Source organism: Aythya fuligula, chromosome 7, assembly GCF_009819795.1.
Source record: "Aythya fuligula isolate bAytFul2 chromosome 7, bAytFul2.pri, whole genome shotgun sequence".
NCBI classification, from domain to species: domain Eukaryota; kingdom Metazoa; phylum Chordata; class Aves; order Anseriformes; family Anatidae; genus Aythya; species Aythya fuligula.
The window spans coordinates 4,289,277-4,306,765 of record NC_045565.1 but is presented as its reverse complement, the minus strand read 5'-3'; the positions used below and the strand labels follow the sequence as shown (position 1 = coordinate 4,306,765).

The 17,489-nt window shown below is 37.2% G+C and overlaps 1 protein-coding gene across 4 annotated transcripts in view; it reads left to right on the top strand.

Annotated features, from left to right (window-relative positions):
• The first annotated feature begins 1,643 nt into the window (after positions 1 to 1,643).
• CTNNA3 (catenin alpha 3) overlaps positions 1,644 to 17,489 on the top strand; it is a 458,724-nt gene continuing 442,878 nt past the window's right edge. For all 4 annotated transcript variants that reach the window (XM_032191583.1, XM_032191582.1, XM_032191585.1 and 1 more), the window contains exons 1-3: positions 1,644 to 1,770; positions 8,133 to 8,239; positions 14,293 to 14,485. In XM_032191583.1, coding sequence (XP_032047474.1) covers positions 1,746 to 1,770; positions 8,133 to 8,239; positions 14,293 to 14,485 — 325 coding nt within the window. In that variant the 5' untranslated portion in view covers positions 1,644 to 1,745. The remainder of the gene's footprint in view (positions 1,771 to 8,132; positions 8,240 to 14,292; positions 14,486 to 17,489) is intronic.

The following is a 17,489-nucleotide window of genomic DNA, read 5'->3' as shown; positions in this document are numbered from 1 at the left end:
TGACTTAAGTACTGAAAGATGACCTCTACATGCAAAAGTGCTTGATGGAATGCACGATATGAAAAGTAGGCATGACTGTTTCTCAAGGAAAAATGAGTACATCCAGAATGTTACAGTCCTGGGAAAAATCATAACCTGGTATCTCACAAGATGTCAGACATTTTGCAAGAGACATATTCTCCGACTGAGGTATAACGTGTTCCCCATCTCAAACATTTTTTGCTATAAACCTTAACTGAAGCTTTTCACACCATTAGTTCAGTCACAAGCTGTTCCTCACCATGTGGAATCTTCTGTATCCAGTAAGAACTAGGCTAATACTGCGTTCTTTTTCTTGGTAGATTCATTTTAAGGGATGATGTGTGATAATCTCTAGTTATTTATGCTGAGAACAATGTTGAAAAATTTGGTAGAAATGTTGTGTCCATTGGAATTCCATCTGTTTTTCAGATGTGGTTAAAGTTGGCCAAAGGATTAAAAAGAATGAAATACAGAGGGGTGAAAAAAGTTTAGAATAAATACTCTTTATTTATTTTTTTACCCTCAGCATTAAAAATATCTTTTGGCTACTTCATTGTAAATGTACCTCTAAATGCAAAGACTCTTAGTAGCCTTCAGTTAGTCAATTCTTGCCACCTTCTTCAGTTCTCTGGCTATTTTTTTGTTTGTGCTGCCTTTGCTTTAGCAGATGTTTTTCCTGTTGCTAATGATAAGAAATGACAATCTGAAGTAGTTAGGGTGTAACCTGACAGCTTTATATGGAAATCTGATTTGCCAGGTGCATTAAGGATTTTCCCCAGTGTTAAATGAATGATGTTCTCCCACGGTGTTGGAAGTATTGTTCCATTCCAGTGCATGGTCTGGCTCTTGAAGTACAGCAGGCATTTTGCAAACAAAACTAGTACATTTTAACAGAAAATTCCTGTGTTTCTGAGTATCTTTTTTTCATGCATCAGCTAGAGGATTAAGTAAAAATACAGCCACTGTTTTTGTTGCTGCTGATTTGTTCTTCCTATACCTTACTCTTTAGAAAAAAATGGTTACAAATTTAAAAAAGGGTGTTTTCACCAATTGATGGAGCTATTACATAATAAATATGAATTAAAGACAAAGCATTCTTTTAAATACTCTCAGCAATGCATCATGTCTTAGAAATCCACAGGTGTGCTATGCACGTGTATCTTGGTCACAAATACTTATCTACCCTATAGGCCCATGCATTTTATGAAATTGATAGGATAATATATTGTATGCCGGTGTTGAGTAACATGCAACGGGGGGGGAAAGAAAACAAAATTGGTGCCAAGTGACTGGATAAGAGCCTTATGAATCCTTTTGCTGTCCAGTTCGAAAGTCTGAGTCATTGCCTTGAGACAGAAGTTGGCATACAACCAAAATATATGGGGAAACAATAGCCATGCTGAAAATCGTGAGAAATAAGCACCAGATGTATGAGTAATGGCATGTTTCATGTCATGTAATTGTTCAAATTTGTTTTTATTAAAAGGGTTTTTAACCTTTTTCTTTTTTTCTCATGTCTCTGCACTCGAATATAGCTTTAAGGATGCCCATCCCCCTGCCACCCCTTCAGCAGCCGCTGTGTCCCGTCAGTCATCCTGAAATACACTGGATTGCTTGTCAGGCAGTCCCTTGCAGATGCCTCAGAAGCCAAATAGTGAGCCAGACAGTTGCACTGAAGCTCCTAACACAAGGATATTTAATAGGCAGTTGCTTTAGTTCTGAATATGGACCGTTTGTATTCTAGGATAGGTGAGTGATGTGCTATTAGTTTTCTAATGACTTAGCAGGAAATGGGTTCTAAAGTTAACTTTTCCTAACTTGCAGAATATCTTTGGCTCTGCCTTCTGACACTGACTAGTTCATCTATGCCTGTGTACAGTTTACTTACTACCTGCAGTTTTCAGACTATGTCTATGTTCACGTTATGTTGCAGGTTGATATAAATTTTCACTTGTCTTTAGAGTGTCTTTTTTTCTTACACCAGAACACTTGGCATTTTCAGTTTGGATGCCTCTGCTGACAAGACAAAATTCTTGTTTTAAGTTTGCAGCACTTGTAGAAGTGTGCAGGTGGTTCCTTTTCTGGCTCTTCAGAGACAGAACTGTATCTTGTGACACATGCTTAACATCCTGAGTGTTGTAAGAGCTGTTGGTCTACAGTGCTGAAATTGCCTACTGTAAAGGTTAATGTAACCAAGTGTGAGGTTATAGCAGGCTTTTACCAAAATATCTTACAGTCAAGATCTGTGCTGTAGTTAGAGGGCATATAATATGGGAGTAGCTATATATTTAAAAAAAAAAATAATCATCTGTGTGTTATGCACCAAAATTTCATTGCTATATGAAGAAGTTGTGGAAGGTCAGAAGTTTACTTTCTAAGTGGAAATGTCAGAAAAAGCCCCAGAATAATCTTTACTGCCTGCATATTTTTCTTTCTGTCTCATAGTATAATATATAAAAAAAAATCAAATACTGATTTACTAATATGATAAATAACACTAACAAAGAGATTGATAAGTTAAAGATACGTGGTCAGAGTGTCAATATAAAGTTTGCACTCTCCACTGCATTTGCTTGCAAGTTTATTTTCCTATTTTGTCTGCTTAAAGGAAGCATTAGAATTGTAGGGAGAGGAACAACTAGAATCAGGAATTGAGCCTTTTAAGTAGATTATACCTTAGAATATAATGAAAATTTTCAGAAAGCAACTTTTGCCATTGATTTTCAGTTAATGATAATTTATGAGCCTGCCTCAAGGCAAGGAAAAAAAAAAGAGCCATTGTTGAGTTGAAAAGCCAGCAGAGTGAGGACTGGAGCAAAGAATAAAAATGCCTATGTTAGGCAACGTGTTATAGTTTAACAATCTAAAAACACAGAAGGTAAAGTCAAAGCATGTGGAGATTTTTCTGATCCTCAAAAATGCAATTGGATTTGTAACACTGCAAATTTGAGACTGTTCAGTGGTAGGATGCTGGAGCAGAATGATCTTTAGTAAGAGGAAGTGACTATAATTAAACTGTACTTAATCTGCCAAATTTTATGAAAGGTCTGACCGTCAGAGGTGATCTGTAGTGTAGGAAGATGCCCTGAGAGAAAAGGGGGCAGCTCTTGCTGCAAGCAGCAAAGGTATAACTTCTGAATTTTGAGGAGAGCAGCTGTTAATACCCTTTTACCAGTGACTTGAAGTCTCTACAAACTTAAAGCATGACTGTATGTGTAGAAAAAATAACCTGGCAATCATCTTGTGGTTTCTTCAAATATCAGTAGAAGCATGAAATGCTGTCTATATCCAGTTCTTACTTGTCTCCTTGCAACTGATGCATGTCTTGCCCAGAAAGAATTCACAACAGAATCAATATAATCTATTTGCAACTGTTATGATGGATTTCAAAAAGTACCCATATTCTGGGAGGCTTGCGAAAATCATGTCAAAGATGAGGGTTGTGAACCAGCAATATCATATTTAAAACAAACTTTTTTGGTGTGAGTAGAAGGGAGATTGATTGTAGTGATGTAGAGGACCACTAAATTCATGAATTGCATATAGCAAGAAAAGACTTATTTTTAAGGATATGGTTTGTTTTGATGCAATCCTGTAGAATTTGGACGAGAGTCTTTTATTGAATTAAATGACCTTTTTACTCAATGGCGAATGCAGCAAAAAAACTTTCCATCAGTGTGGATGCTTCTTTGTTATATGGGCTGTACCAGTGTGCTGACAGGTAGGCACAGAAATGACGTACACTCTGTGTGCCAGTACTGCATTATCAACCAAAAGTGTGTGCACTACTGGTGTATTATGGAAGAGACACATTAAACAGCTATTAAATAGGAATGCAAATACAACTATCAAAGAGGAATGCAATATAAAGAAGCCAGGGAGTGTAGCAGGTATTTTAAAACTTTTATTCTAAACAATGACTTTGTTTTTAAAACATGTATTTTTAACATATTCAAGATAGCCTTTCCTATGACTGAATGCTACTGAGTGATAAAGGTGATCTGAAGTATTTTATTGTTTGGGTACATGTGGTATAGTTAACTGCAGATTTGTGAAGCTGAAAGAACTGTTACATTGAAAGGTGAAGTCACAAGCTACAGAAATGAGTATAACGTGCAAACATAACCTACATTTTTATTCTCAGTACAGCTTTGTAATCTTAGAAAGTCATTGTCAGTTTTCAAAAATTGTATTGCAATTAGAACTCAAAGAAACAAGAGCTGAGCTTTGAAACAATAAATGCAGTCCTAGCAGAAGAGAAGTATAAACAGATACTGTTAAGATTACTTTGTCAGGATGCCAGCTGAGGTAGTTGCCCGCTATTTCTTGCCTGAATTTAGCTCTCCTTACAAATAGTCAAGGCTGTGGCAGTGATAAGGATGAAATGAACAGAGTATTTTAGTCATGAGTCAAATTGTTCCCTAATGTCAGTGTTAATTTCAATTCATTGAGAGACCAAGTCTAGTTCTGTGACAGGATGAAAGTCTAGGAATGAATCACAGGCCCTGCTTTAGTGTGTAGCAAAACTTGCAGATGGCTGCAGCTTCATTAAAATGAGTCAATGGACTTGAAATAATTAATATGGATTAAAACTGGGTGCTACTTAAATGCATTACCTGAGTGCAATGCCTTTGGCTTCAGCAATTTTGTGCTTGCCATATAGGGTTTCCAGGTGCAATTAGTTGCTGGTTCACCTGTTACCATTTTGTTATTGAAATATTCCTAATGGAGCCAGAACCTGGATGCTTCCATGTAAGTAAGTAGCTATGCCCACTTTTTAATGGGGACTGGCTCTCACTGACAGTTTTTCAGGAGTAGTGTTAATTTATATAATCTGTTCCCATGCTCTGGAACAACCTGTGGAGACATGACTCTATGAAGAGTCAACTCTATGGAGAGTTGAGGAGAAAGTGGTTACTTCTAAATATTAGAATGTAAGCATTTGGGAAATATTTTCCTGAATACAGATAACTGAAACCAAGTAAGTGTTTTTCTAAACCAGTTCCAGTATTGGTCTCAGGGTATGTGTATACCATGTTGTATTTTTATCAGTCAGATGCATGATGCTATCGTATTTGAATAACAAAATTAATTTGCCCCAGAAAAAAACAAAACAAAACAAAACACAACCCACAACTTTTAAATTATGACTGTGTCTTTCCTGGTTGCTTTTGTGTGGGCATCTTCTACTGTATAAGGTGACTGAAAATGTGACATAAACTATAGAGTGCAAAACAAATGTTTGTTGACTAATAGGTACAATAGAGAGCTAGGACTGGTAAGCCACCAAACAAAGCATTAATAGTGCCTCTGTCCCCAGTGTTATCAGTTGCCAGATGGTTACCAGTCAGATGGGAAATGTTTGGTTTCTGTTGTTTCTGTGTAGTGGACTGCTCCTTCAATATGGAGTTTCTCTCTTCCAGCTCTCCCTTTTTCACTCATCATGTAGTGGTTTGGGTTGGAAGGGATTAGTTCTAACTCCCCTGCCATGGGCAGGGACCCCTCCCACCAGACCAGGTTGCTCCAAGCTTCACCCAACCTGGCCTTAAACACTTCCAGGGATGGGGCATTCACAGTTTCTCTGGCCAACCTGGGTCAGTGCATCACCACCCTCACAGTAAAGAATTTCAATTGAATAGCTAATCTAAGTCTTCCCTCTTTTAGATTAAAGGTATCATCCCTTGTGCTATCATTGCACTTCCTGATAAAGAGCCCATGTCCATAAACTTTTAATATCAGTGCTTTTTCCTCTAGATTTATTAGGCTTTTAAATATTACCATTTTTGACAATTACATGTGAGATTTTACTTTGATTTTTTCAGTTTTCCATGTAAAAGTTTGAAAAGATCTGTCAAATAAATAAAAAGTGCATCTTTAAATGGGTCCTAGGTTAGGGATATGCCTTCTGATATCCCTCAAACAGTTCTGGATGCTGGACATGTATGGGAAGAATGAACCATAGGAAATAGGCTTGCATGTCCTCACTGTATAGCCTGGCCATGACAAGTGTACTGAGCTGGATGGACTGTTATGCTGATCCAGTAAGATGTTTATTATGTTGAATGTGCTTGTTTGTATTTTGAGTTTAACTTCTGATGTCTTCTGCCTTTCCTGGTTCTCATTGGTCTGAAATACTGGAAACACTACTTGAACAACATATGGAAACAGTGTTTTGCTTTCTGGGAGCATTTCTTAGCCACCAGTGTCTACAGCTACACTGTGATTTTAACCTGTTTCTGTCCTAGCTAAGTGGATAAGTAAGTACTTTACATTGAGTGGAAAAGAATCAACAGTAGATACTGAGTCATCCAGCTCAAATCCATTTCTAATGGCTGCAATGAGGTTGTGGGAATAAGAGGTGGGATTTGTCTTCTTGGCATACATACAACTTTATCCCATGAGATACACACGATAATCTGAGCTAGCAGAAGAGCTGCAGCCCCTTTGACTAGGAGTGATCTGCGTTTCTGAAGTGGTGAATGATGGTGTGTGTGCAGGGTCAGTTCCCTTCAAACAGAAGGGTAAGTTGCATTGGAGTCTCTTAAAACTGGGGGAGTAGTCTACTTACTGATTCTTTGGACAGAAAGAGAACCACAGATGCCAGCAATTTTGGCTTCCTCGTTTTTCCTTACGAGTGTCTAAGAACTAAGTGTATAAAATATGGCCAAATGATTAGTGTTGACATTTCTCTTTTTCTGCAAATTTCTATGGAAGGAAAAGTGTAGTTCTAGTCAACGTCATGTCAGGTTTTTGTTCTATATCTTTTGACTTGGAAATAGAATTAAAACTGAAAAATCAGTTCTTTGCATACTCTCAATTCATTGTGTGCAACTGAATTGTGGGGAACCTAGAGCTGCATCTTGTGTAGTTAGCGGTAAAGCACTAAACTTAGTACTCGTTACTGGGAATGGCAAAAACCTAATTTATCTCTACCCTTAATGCTTTAATTGTCATTCATACTATCTTTGTTTGCAAGTGAAATGTGTATACCTATTATGAAATACTTTGGCACAATTCCTATACGATTTGGTATAGAAACCTTAAATCTACAGTGTTGTGTTAAATCAATGCTAGGTTCACCAGAAGGTGACAATACATCTTTTTAGCTTGCACAGTCGAACTACCTTATTACTTTATTATACAGCATCTATGGTTCTAATAAGTCCTGCTTAAAAAGGACAGATATCCATTACTTGTGTGTTTGAAGTCTTTATTGGATAAAATGGCTTTGCAGAGCTATGTTTTATGGGAACCTAAGTTGCTGGAAAATTAAGTCTTTTATTTTGGAGCAATAATTAGTTGCATTCCTACTAAAGCATGGTTATAATTCTTTGCTGGCACACGCACGTTTCATTGCAGCTAAGGGCCTCAACCAGGATGTGGTGAACTGAGTGAAAACCCTGAAATTAACATCAGTGGGCTTTGGATCAAGCTCCTAATGAACGATTGATTCACTTTAAAGCCCTTACTTAGCTTTAATTCCATCTTACTGACTTCAGTTATAGGTTTTCTTGACTTAATCTGCCTTAACACTTCAAAAATATTTGCTATTACAGGTTATTTTATAACTAAATGTTTCACTTACTCCAGTCATTAATTACCAAGCCTTTTAGGAGCTGCTCTGTGTGTGTGTTCTCAAACTGTTAATTATGACCATTGTGATTGAACATGTGGAATAAGATATAAGTGTTGTAGACATAGCAATAGTGTTTTTCGTCTGTGATAAATTCAGTAATGTAATTTTTGCAATAGATTTGATAAAGCAACATATTGTTTTCTTTATAGCTCAATTTCATTTATTACTAGAGAATTTATATTGAAAGGACTTCTAATGCATTAGTCTCGTAATTTTTAATACATAGTCAATTTAGAAATCTCAGAAGACAATTATACATGTTTTAAATCTATTATTTCAGTTTGTGCAAATTTCTGTGTATTTTTTTTTCCACAATTAGGAAGCAAGTAATAACAACCTTAATTGCATCTCTTGAAATCCTAAGCCTGTTGTGGAGCCAAATCTACTCCAGCAAGCAGTCTCTGGGTGCTGACAGAGGGCAATGAGCTGTTGTGGCTAATAATTGCTTATTGCATTTTTTTTGCTTTGTACCTAGGTGAAATACCAACAAAAATGCCAAGCGTTAAACTGAAAATTGACCCTCAGGATCTGCACATCCAGACGTTTACAGTGGAAAAATTACTGGAACCATTGATAATTCAGGTATTTTAATACTGCAGAAAATAAGTTAGATAAGTGGGTTGCTAAGTGTGTTCAGGCCTCTGCGGCAGTATGTTACAGGGTAAGCAACAGAAAGGACCTCTTCTATTTTGAATATCCTTTTCATTTTACTTAGGGCAACCATGTTGAAGCACATGATTCAATTAGTCAGTTATATCACAAAGACTATCACTGTCCTTCAGCTTAGCCAAGATGTTGCAAATCAAACTATTTGTCACAGCTGTACACTGCTTATTTAGTTGTCTTCTTCCTGGTGCCTCAGGGAATATTTACATGGCAGTCATTACTCTGGCTGCAGTTTGGGTAGGCACAAAAAAGTGTGACTTCACATTCAGATCTCTTATTCATTTGGTAATATGCAAAGAATACTTCGTAGATCTTCAGGTTGTGAAGATGTTCAAGTTATAATGGCTATGAAATAACTTCTGTGATTGTTTTATTTATATATTTCCAAGCTCATTGAGTAATGCCTGCTAAAGACAGTAACTTTTTATTAAACGGTATATGCTAATAAGCAACAACAGAAAAAACTTACTGGGAGAATGACTGTGTAAATAGAGCAAAGACAGACTCAATCCTGTAATCTGGCTGTTCCCCTGTTTATAGACATGTAAGAATTGGGGAAGTGTAGTTTATTTAAGTATTTGTATTTAACAATTTTTCTGTTATTTCTGTTTTGTTTTTTTTTTTTTTTTCTTCTTTTTCTAATTGCAGCTTCCCTATTTAAAAAGATTAAATCATTGTTTTAATTAAGGTTAATACTGTTGTTGAACAAGTATTAAAGGAAAAGTATTTTTGTGCAGCTCATTAATTGGCATTTTTGATTGCACTCAGCAACCTTGTTTTATGATAAATTTTTATTCCAGGAGTGCACTTCTTGTCATACACTGCTCTGGTATCTGTCATACATTGTTCTGGGAGCCAGTCCTCTGCATGCTGGTTCCCTGAGCTTGCCAAAGGGTTGTGATCAGATAGAGGTACTGTCAGATTATATAATCAAAGAGGCAGCATATAATTATATGATTGGAGGGAAGAAGAATATGGAGGTGAAAGATAAGGACAAGAAAATACAGAGTACATTTTGTGTGATGATGATTCTTACGTTGATTTGCAGTTCGACAGAAAGTTCTTTTATTCTAGAAGTGCTCTCTACATGGTCTAAAAACTAGAAAAAGTAAAGAGGTGCTGATCATGTTTTATAATGGATGTCCTAGGAAGAATTTATTTTAAAAAACAAACAATTCATTGAAATAAGTTTCTCTTCACCAAAGCTGTATTTTCTTCATTTGAATCATTTGCCATTCCCTATCTCTCCCATACATTTCTTTTGTGATTGTCTTTGAAATTTCTTCTTTCCTTTTTGACTTGATGTTCTTTTCCTTCCTTACTCAATTGTTCATTCTGGAAAATTCTCTTTTTCAGAAAGTAACCTTTTCTTTTTATCGTTACTTCAATTTAAGCTTTTATTAACTGAGCTGCCTCTTACTCTTGTGTCTTCCTTTTTATTTTTGTATGGGTGTGATTGGCAGTGTTTAAAACCTCAGTAACAGCTCAGTGGTTTGTGGGATGTTGTCAAGATGGACCATTGTATGTGGATGAACTTTAAAATTTAGTTTGAGTGGTAGGCTTACAAGTCTTGATAGACTGTGTTCTGAAACCATCTCTTAATGTCCTTCTAGGTCAGCCTGTGCTCAGGCAGCTGCAACGCTGGGCATTTTTACAAGAAATGAAGAAATTTATATTTTGGCCTGAGCTTTTTTGGATCAAAGAAACACAATAAAACAAATACAGTCTCAGAACAACACAATAAACCCTCTAATATATTAAAAAATAAATACTCTGAAGTGTCTATAAAAAGCTTCAGTGTTAAAAATGGAAACTCCCTTGGCTCAGAGAATACTATTTTCACTTTTTCCCTATAACATTATTGCTTCGTTTTGTAACAGCTGCGGAAAGGGAACTTGCAATTTTGAAGGGGGAGTAAACCTAAGTTGAAAATGCAAGAGCAGAGATGAACTAACATTCGCTGAAGGATGATTAAGATGCTGGGCAGGTAATAAATGAAAACTTATCCATGATTAAAAAGAATCAGACCTGTTACAGATAGCACAAGAGTACTCAGGTACTCCAACCTGATTCACTTAGCAGCTGCTGCTTTGAACACAGATAACTTTAGAGATTCGGATTCTGATTTATTTAGGAGTCTTGTGAAGCTGTGTTAGGAAAAAGATTGTGGAATTGTATGATGCTCCAATTACATTAAGTCTTAGGACAATCATTTGGTTAATGGCATCAATATAGGAGGAAATAAAAGCAAGTAAGCCTGTGTGGAAGTCACTTTAGAGATGACTTGGCTGGATTCCATCTCTTCCTTGCAGTCTGCGGTTGACAGCGGTGATCACAAAGGGTTCTCTTTGTCCAAGGCTTTTATTTTTTTCCAGGTGTTTTGGGGACAGCAGATTTGAAAGGAAGACTTTTAAATACAGGTCTCTGAGGAGGTTTTCTGGTAAATGCACCAGCACATAAAAAAATGAACGCTCTCAAAATTTGGCTGATGGCTGCTTTGATGTACATTTGGAACATGGTTAGACAAACAGTCTTTTTTGAATTTTGGGCTTCTATCAGAGATGTATCCTTCAATGGAGGAAGCGGTTGTGAAGCAATAGGTAGATCATAAAGAATTTTCATTATCATACCTAATATCTAATAACTGTCATACTTGTGCTAGACTTACTAATAAAATAATGTAATGGAAAATATCCTCTATCTCATCCTCAAAGTGAAATCTGTTTAATCCTTGAGCAGTAAAATTAGCAAAGTGATAGTAGTTATGTTCAGGTATCAATTGCTTCCACAGTGTTGTGGTTTAACCCCAGCAGGCAGCTAAGTACCACACAGAGTGAGCTGTTCATTCATGTTCCCCAAGTGGGATGGGAGAGAGAATCAGAAAGCTAAAGATGCGAGAACTTGGGGGTTGAGATAGACGGTAGGTAGAGCAAAAGCTGTGTGCGCAAACAACCAAAAACAAGGAGCTGATTCACTACTTCCATCAGCAGGCAGATGTTCAGCCACTCCAGCAAAGCAGGCCTTATGAGGGTTTCTTGTGAGGACAAATGCTATCGCTCAAAATGTCTTCCCCTTCCTCCTCCTTTATCTCAGCTTCTATGGCTGAGGATGATGCCATATAGTATGGGACATCCCTTTGGTCAGTTTGGGTTGCCTGTCCTGGCTGCGTCCCCTCCTGGTTCCTCCTGCAACCCCAGCCTCCTTGGTGGCAGGGCAGCACAAGAAGCGGAAAAGTCCTTGGTCTGTGCAAATGCTGCTCTGCAACAACTGAAAACATCAGTGTGTTACCACCAACACTTCCATCAAAAATCTAAAACACAGCATTGCATGAGCCTCTAGAAAAAAGAAAATTAAGTCTGTCTTAGACAAAACCATGGCACATGGCAAAGTAGCATTGGGCTTGTTTTCTTTTGAATTTACATACAAGTAAAAATTATGAAAGAAATGTCTGGATAAGATTAATAGGACTTCACTAATTGGTGGAGAAAATGCTTCATAACTACCTCTGCTGTGCAGTTGTTGCAAGTCTTGTAAACTACCAATGAGCCACTTGGAGGGTTTATCAGAGGGGTTCTCTCTGTATTTGTGTGTGTACACGCTTAATATATGTTGTATGTACATGTATAATTAAGCAAGTATTTGTAAGAACTTTTCCATATATTTATATTCTGTGCATATATACAAGCTAAGGAAAGTTTATGGCTGTTAGAGAGGTATGTCTAGCAGGCCTACATATAAACACACGTAGTTTAGGATCTCTTCTATTACTGATGAAAAATAAGCAAGTAGAAAGACATTTATTCTGATGTCATCCATACTGATAAAAGTTTGGCTGCTCACACAAGTGATAGGCTCATTTTAGTTCCATGTATGGTGAGTTTACTTTAGGCGCAGCTAAAGGGATTAACCAGTATTTATTTGTATGGGCAGCACTGTTATTTATTTTCAAACTTAAGACTCAAAGGATGGTTAGCATTTGGGAATACAGTTGGAAATACAGTTGGGCATGAGCGGGATGAATGGGGTATGGTTCACTTTTTTTTTCTTTTCCTTTTTTTCTCACAATGCTGTAATTTTGATGGCATATTCTGCTACTGGTGTACAACCTGTGTGGACAGTGGCTCAGAAGAACATGCTTTATTAGCTGCTATATAGTTCAGTTCTTTGTGTAAGATCAGCATAAAGTTTTTGCATTCCTCATTGGGGTTTTGTGCTGGTGAACTGAATTTTTTTGTATTAATTGCCATCAGCCAAGAGCTACCTGTCAAATTTTAACTCGCATTCAAGATCACAAGCTGCCTCTCTCAAATAGCATTGGGCCATTTTCCATGGAAATCATATTTTAGCTTCTGATTTTTCCTGGCAGTGATGCTGAAGATGAAGCGTCTTAAGGCATTTAAAAGGCATCTTTTACTTGATATGTTTTGGGGGCAGCATCTTTTTAAACTTTTCTGTCATTCTTGTTAGAAGTGTCAGTTTATAAACTGGCTCTTTAGACTATCATCACTGAAGCCATGCTAAATGCTCCAGAAATAATGCCGTAGTGTTCTTTTTTAAGATATTTGTTATTAACAATATATTCTCTACCATCTGGCTGGTTTATGTGCAATAAATACTTGCATTTACTTTCTTATGTGGCTGAGTGGAAGAACACCCAAATCCTTTTTAATAATACGACACAGTATAAATATAATTTATGTTGCTTTTTTCCTTTGGATATGCCATAGCAGCTGATGTTAAGTGGCTGGTTCTAATTCTCTGTCGCCAGTTTTTACATGAATGAAATAAGGGTCAAGGCTTTTTTCTTTCAAAGATGGCTTAATAGAAATGCTTCCCAGAGAAAGGTTTGTCATTTACTTATGAAAGTGCAGATTGATGAAAAGGACGAGCGTGCATGGAGATCTAAAGGTGAGCGAGGGCACTGGATCTTCCCCTCGTAGAGGTGTGAAGGTAGCACTATTCCATAGACAAGCTCAAACCACAGGATGGGCTGAAATTCCTATGCAGCTTTTGCTTTCCTTGTACAATGTTGTTGTCAATTCCCTTACTGCACAAAGAAGTGGACTGATTTAGGATGACTGGAATGCCATTTAATAAAAGTAAGCAATTTGTACATATGAAATATGTTCACTGAGTTCCAGGACTAGCTCTGTACTTCTTATGACGCCGTCCATGATCTGGCACAGAATAGAAGGATGCTTAGTGAACTGAAAACAAAGCATGTCTTGAGATATCTGTATAACACTTTTCTTTAAAAATCTTCTAGGAGCGTGCCCATATTGCTGGCAGCTCAAGCAATGCCTCAGAGAACAGTTTGTTAGAAACATTCTACTGGTGTGTGGAGGTTGGACTGAGATGGCAAGGAATGTGGAGTGGGATGCTATATAAAAATAACTTCTTTATGGATGTTAAAGAGCATTGTTAAAAAAAAAAAAAAAACAACACTCTAATTTAGACAAGTAATCTGTGTTCTGGTTAAAATTTTGTATAATTCTAATGCTGAAAGCTCCTCAGAATTCTAAAGTGTTGAGTTTTGGCCACTGCAGCCTTTGTCTGTAAGGAGAGAAAGCATTTTGAGACTGAAGAGGGAAGTGTGGGAAGATGCAAAATTGATGCCTGCTTGGCTGAAGCCTCCTTAAATAGCAGTAGTAATTTTTATACCATGAGGAAACTTCTATAATAAGTTGTGTCAGGAGTTTACAGCAGGACTAATATGACAATGATATTTCCATTGTGTTTGCTTTGATCTTAGAGAAAGAACATAAAGATGAAGCATATTAAGTGTTCTGTCAAACTTGATAATTTTGCACATTCTCAGTATGCATGCTGGGCTTGCCTGCCCCTGTCTGAAGCAGGGGAAATCCTATTGTTTATTCTAAACTGTGATATTTTTAAAATTTGAAAACAATATAAATTTACTTGTTATAAAACTTAAACTACTATTGTCTTTTTCTTTCTTTTAAACATAGGTTACAACACTAGTGAACTGTCCCCAGAATCCTTCCAGTAAGAAAAAGGGACGTTCCAAAAGGGCTCGTGTCTTGTTAGCTTCCGTGGAAGAAGCCACTTGGAATCTGTTGGACAAAGGGGAAAAAATTGCCAAGGAAGCGATTGTCTTTAAAGAGGAACTTCATGCAGCGCTGGCTGATGTCCAAAAAGAGAGTAAGTGTTATGATAAATAACTTTGGCACCATAAGGAATCAGTTTACCGAAGCAAATTTGATATCAAAATGAAGCTGGGATATCTGTGAGGAATGTCCTTGTGTGCAGTGTCTGAACTGTAAATACCCCTGGTCACGAGGTAAAACATACCAATTGGACCTTATCATGAAAAAGCACTGATATCAATGGCAGTATTGCCAGTTTTAATTTTTTTCTAATGAAGGTAGGATTCCCCTTGTCAATTTGATTTGCTGTTAAGCACAAGTTTAAGTTGATGCATACTTCCATGCTTTTCTTAAAAATAATGGTTGTCCTGAATCAGAGATCATGGCCTTTTCAGAAGGAAACTTTTTTTTTTTTTTTTTTTTAATAAAGACATTCCCTCTTGGATGCAGTAGTAAGGATTTCATTAAGGAAGATGCAATAGGATTGTTTGGAGTTACATTTTGAGACTTCAGTAGGAAGTAGGAGAATGATTATATTCTTCAAGCTACTCTGTTTTATCTCCTTATGATTGCGCAGCTTATCTTTGGCCAGTTCTTGCCATGTTCCATTTCCTGATGACCTATCTCACTGTTTCTAGCCAGGCTCCCACATCATTAGTCACATTCTTTCAGGCTCTGTGTTTCTTTGTTGATTTTTGCTTTCCTCATGGATAATCAGACCTAGTTGGGTGAGTAATAAACTCAGGTTTGAATAGTTGTAAGTTGGATGACAGACATTTAAAACAGCTTCCTTCAGAAATTGTCCTTGAAAATTGATTCAGGAGAAGGTTTTGAAGGAAAACAGGGACAGAAAAGTAATGCTTTTAGTGTCTGGTCATTTGGCAGTGATGTCCTTTAACCAGCACTCCATGAGTTTTAGAAGTGAGTGGTGCCCAAGTGTTGCCTGGGATCAAATTAAGAGTGGCTGATGAGTCTTTTCTAATAAGCAGCAATGAACAAGCAAAGAATTACGGTCTGCACCAGAAAACTGTCAGGCTATGGTATTGAGTGTGCTAGTAATCAGGATTGGTTTTGTCACCCTATAAAGTGGACTTGAGTCACCTTTCCACTAAGCAGTGTATCATGTATTCTTATGTTACATGACAAGTTGTGCCTGAAGGACTGTGTTGGCCATTTAAATCAGGTCTCTGTATCATCCTGCCGTTACTAAAGCTGCAACTTCAGGACTTTTTTAGTGACGGTGGTTTTCTTTTTGTTTTGTCTTCCTCCTCCATGTGGAGTTGGAAAAATTTCTAAGTCTCTGCTGTGGTTCAGGCTGGTCACTGCTAGCTATTGGCTTCTTCTGAATTCAGAGATGGTTGCATTTCAGAGTCTGATATATATATGTATAGTGTCTGAGATACCCTAAGGTAAGGTACTTTGAGATAAAAAGCATTATAACTAGCTGTTATCATTGTTATCTGTCTCACTGATCAGCTGAGCTTTTTGAAAAATCATTTATTTTGGAATAGTCTTAAAATGTTAGCCCATCGATTCCAGGTCGATAACACAAGACAAGAATAAAATATATAGTTTCATATTGATTTTTATACATAGATAATGTAAAAATATTTCACATTTTCAATTTATTTATTGATTCTCAGCCAAGACCAGAGATGACTACAAAAATAAATAATACATAAAGTAGATTATATACACCTCATACATTTTAAAAGAAAGTTAAATCAATGTTATTACCTATCATTATGCAATGACAAATTGCATTGCTTGCAGCCCCATCTTCCTCCAAAGATTTGCTGAACTGTTTAAGTTAATTTTAAGATGGTGAACAATCATACAATAAATAGCAGTTTGTTGATTTTTGCAGGTATTTTTAGTGCTTTGTAGCTGCGCGTTACTTTAAATTTGTGGTATGTAACATCACATGTAACTTTGCCTGTTGCTGAAGTAGCATTCTGCTGCTGTTAAATGTCTCCTGTTACTTCAAGCTCTTTGAAAGGACCTGGGTCACAAATTCTGATAAACTGTGCATGCAGTCACCTGCCATTCATGCCATTATTTTTCTCTGGGTATATTTTTCCGTGATGACTGGCAGATACTCATATACTTTAAAATCAGATACAATTTTTTGCATGTTGGCTGCAGCTTATTTTTACTACATACTATAATTTTGAAACAATCTATGTAATTTCACTCAGATGTGAACCAAACTATCAGACCTAGAGCTGTGTAGACAAACAACTGGAAAGAATAATAAAATCTTTCATCTTCTGACATTTTTATCTTACTCACTGAGCTTGTTAAATGGGAGACTGCGACATTAGAATTATACCCTTACAACTTTGGAACATCTATGGCCAGTGCAAAAATGCTGCTTTACTACTTTTGGAGCTCCTTAATAGAGTTGCTTTTAGAGGTGTGATAAACTTTTTTTCAAGCTGCTGATAAAAATCCTGTTCATAATAATATTTTGGGGAGTAAAAGGGCAAATTAACAGGATGAAACTGAAGAGCAGTGTCCTGGTTTCAGTTAGCACAGAATTAATTTTCTTCCTAGTAGCTGGTGGAATGCTGTGTTTTGGCTTAGAATGAGAAGAGTGCTGATAACACCCCGATGCTTTAATTGTTGCAGAGCAGTGCTTATACTAAGCCAAGGACATCTCAGCCTTTGCTCTGTCCTGCCAACGGGCAGGCTGGGGGGTGCAGTAAGAGCTGGGAGGGGACAGACCCAGGACAGGTGACCCAAACTAGCCAAAGGGGTATTCCATACCATCTGACGTCATGCTAAACAATATATAGGGGTGGCTAGCCGGGGGGAGGGGGCCGGACTGCTCGGGGTTAGGCTGGGCATCGGTCAGCGGGTGGTGAGCAATTGCATTGTGCATCACTTGTTTGTACATACTATTATTACTTTCGTATTATCACCATTGTATCATCATCATTATTATTATTATTATTATTTTCCTGTCTTATTAAACTGTCTTTATCTCAACTCACGGGCTTCACTTTCCATTTCTCTCCCCCGTCCCAGAGAGGGAGGGGGGAGGGTGAGCGAACGGC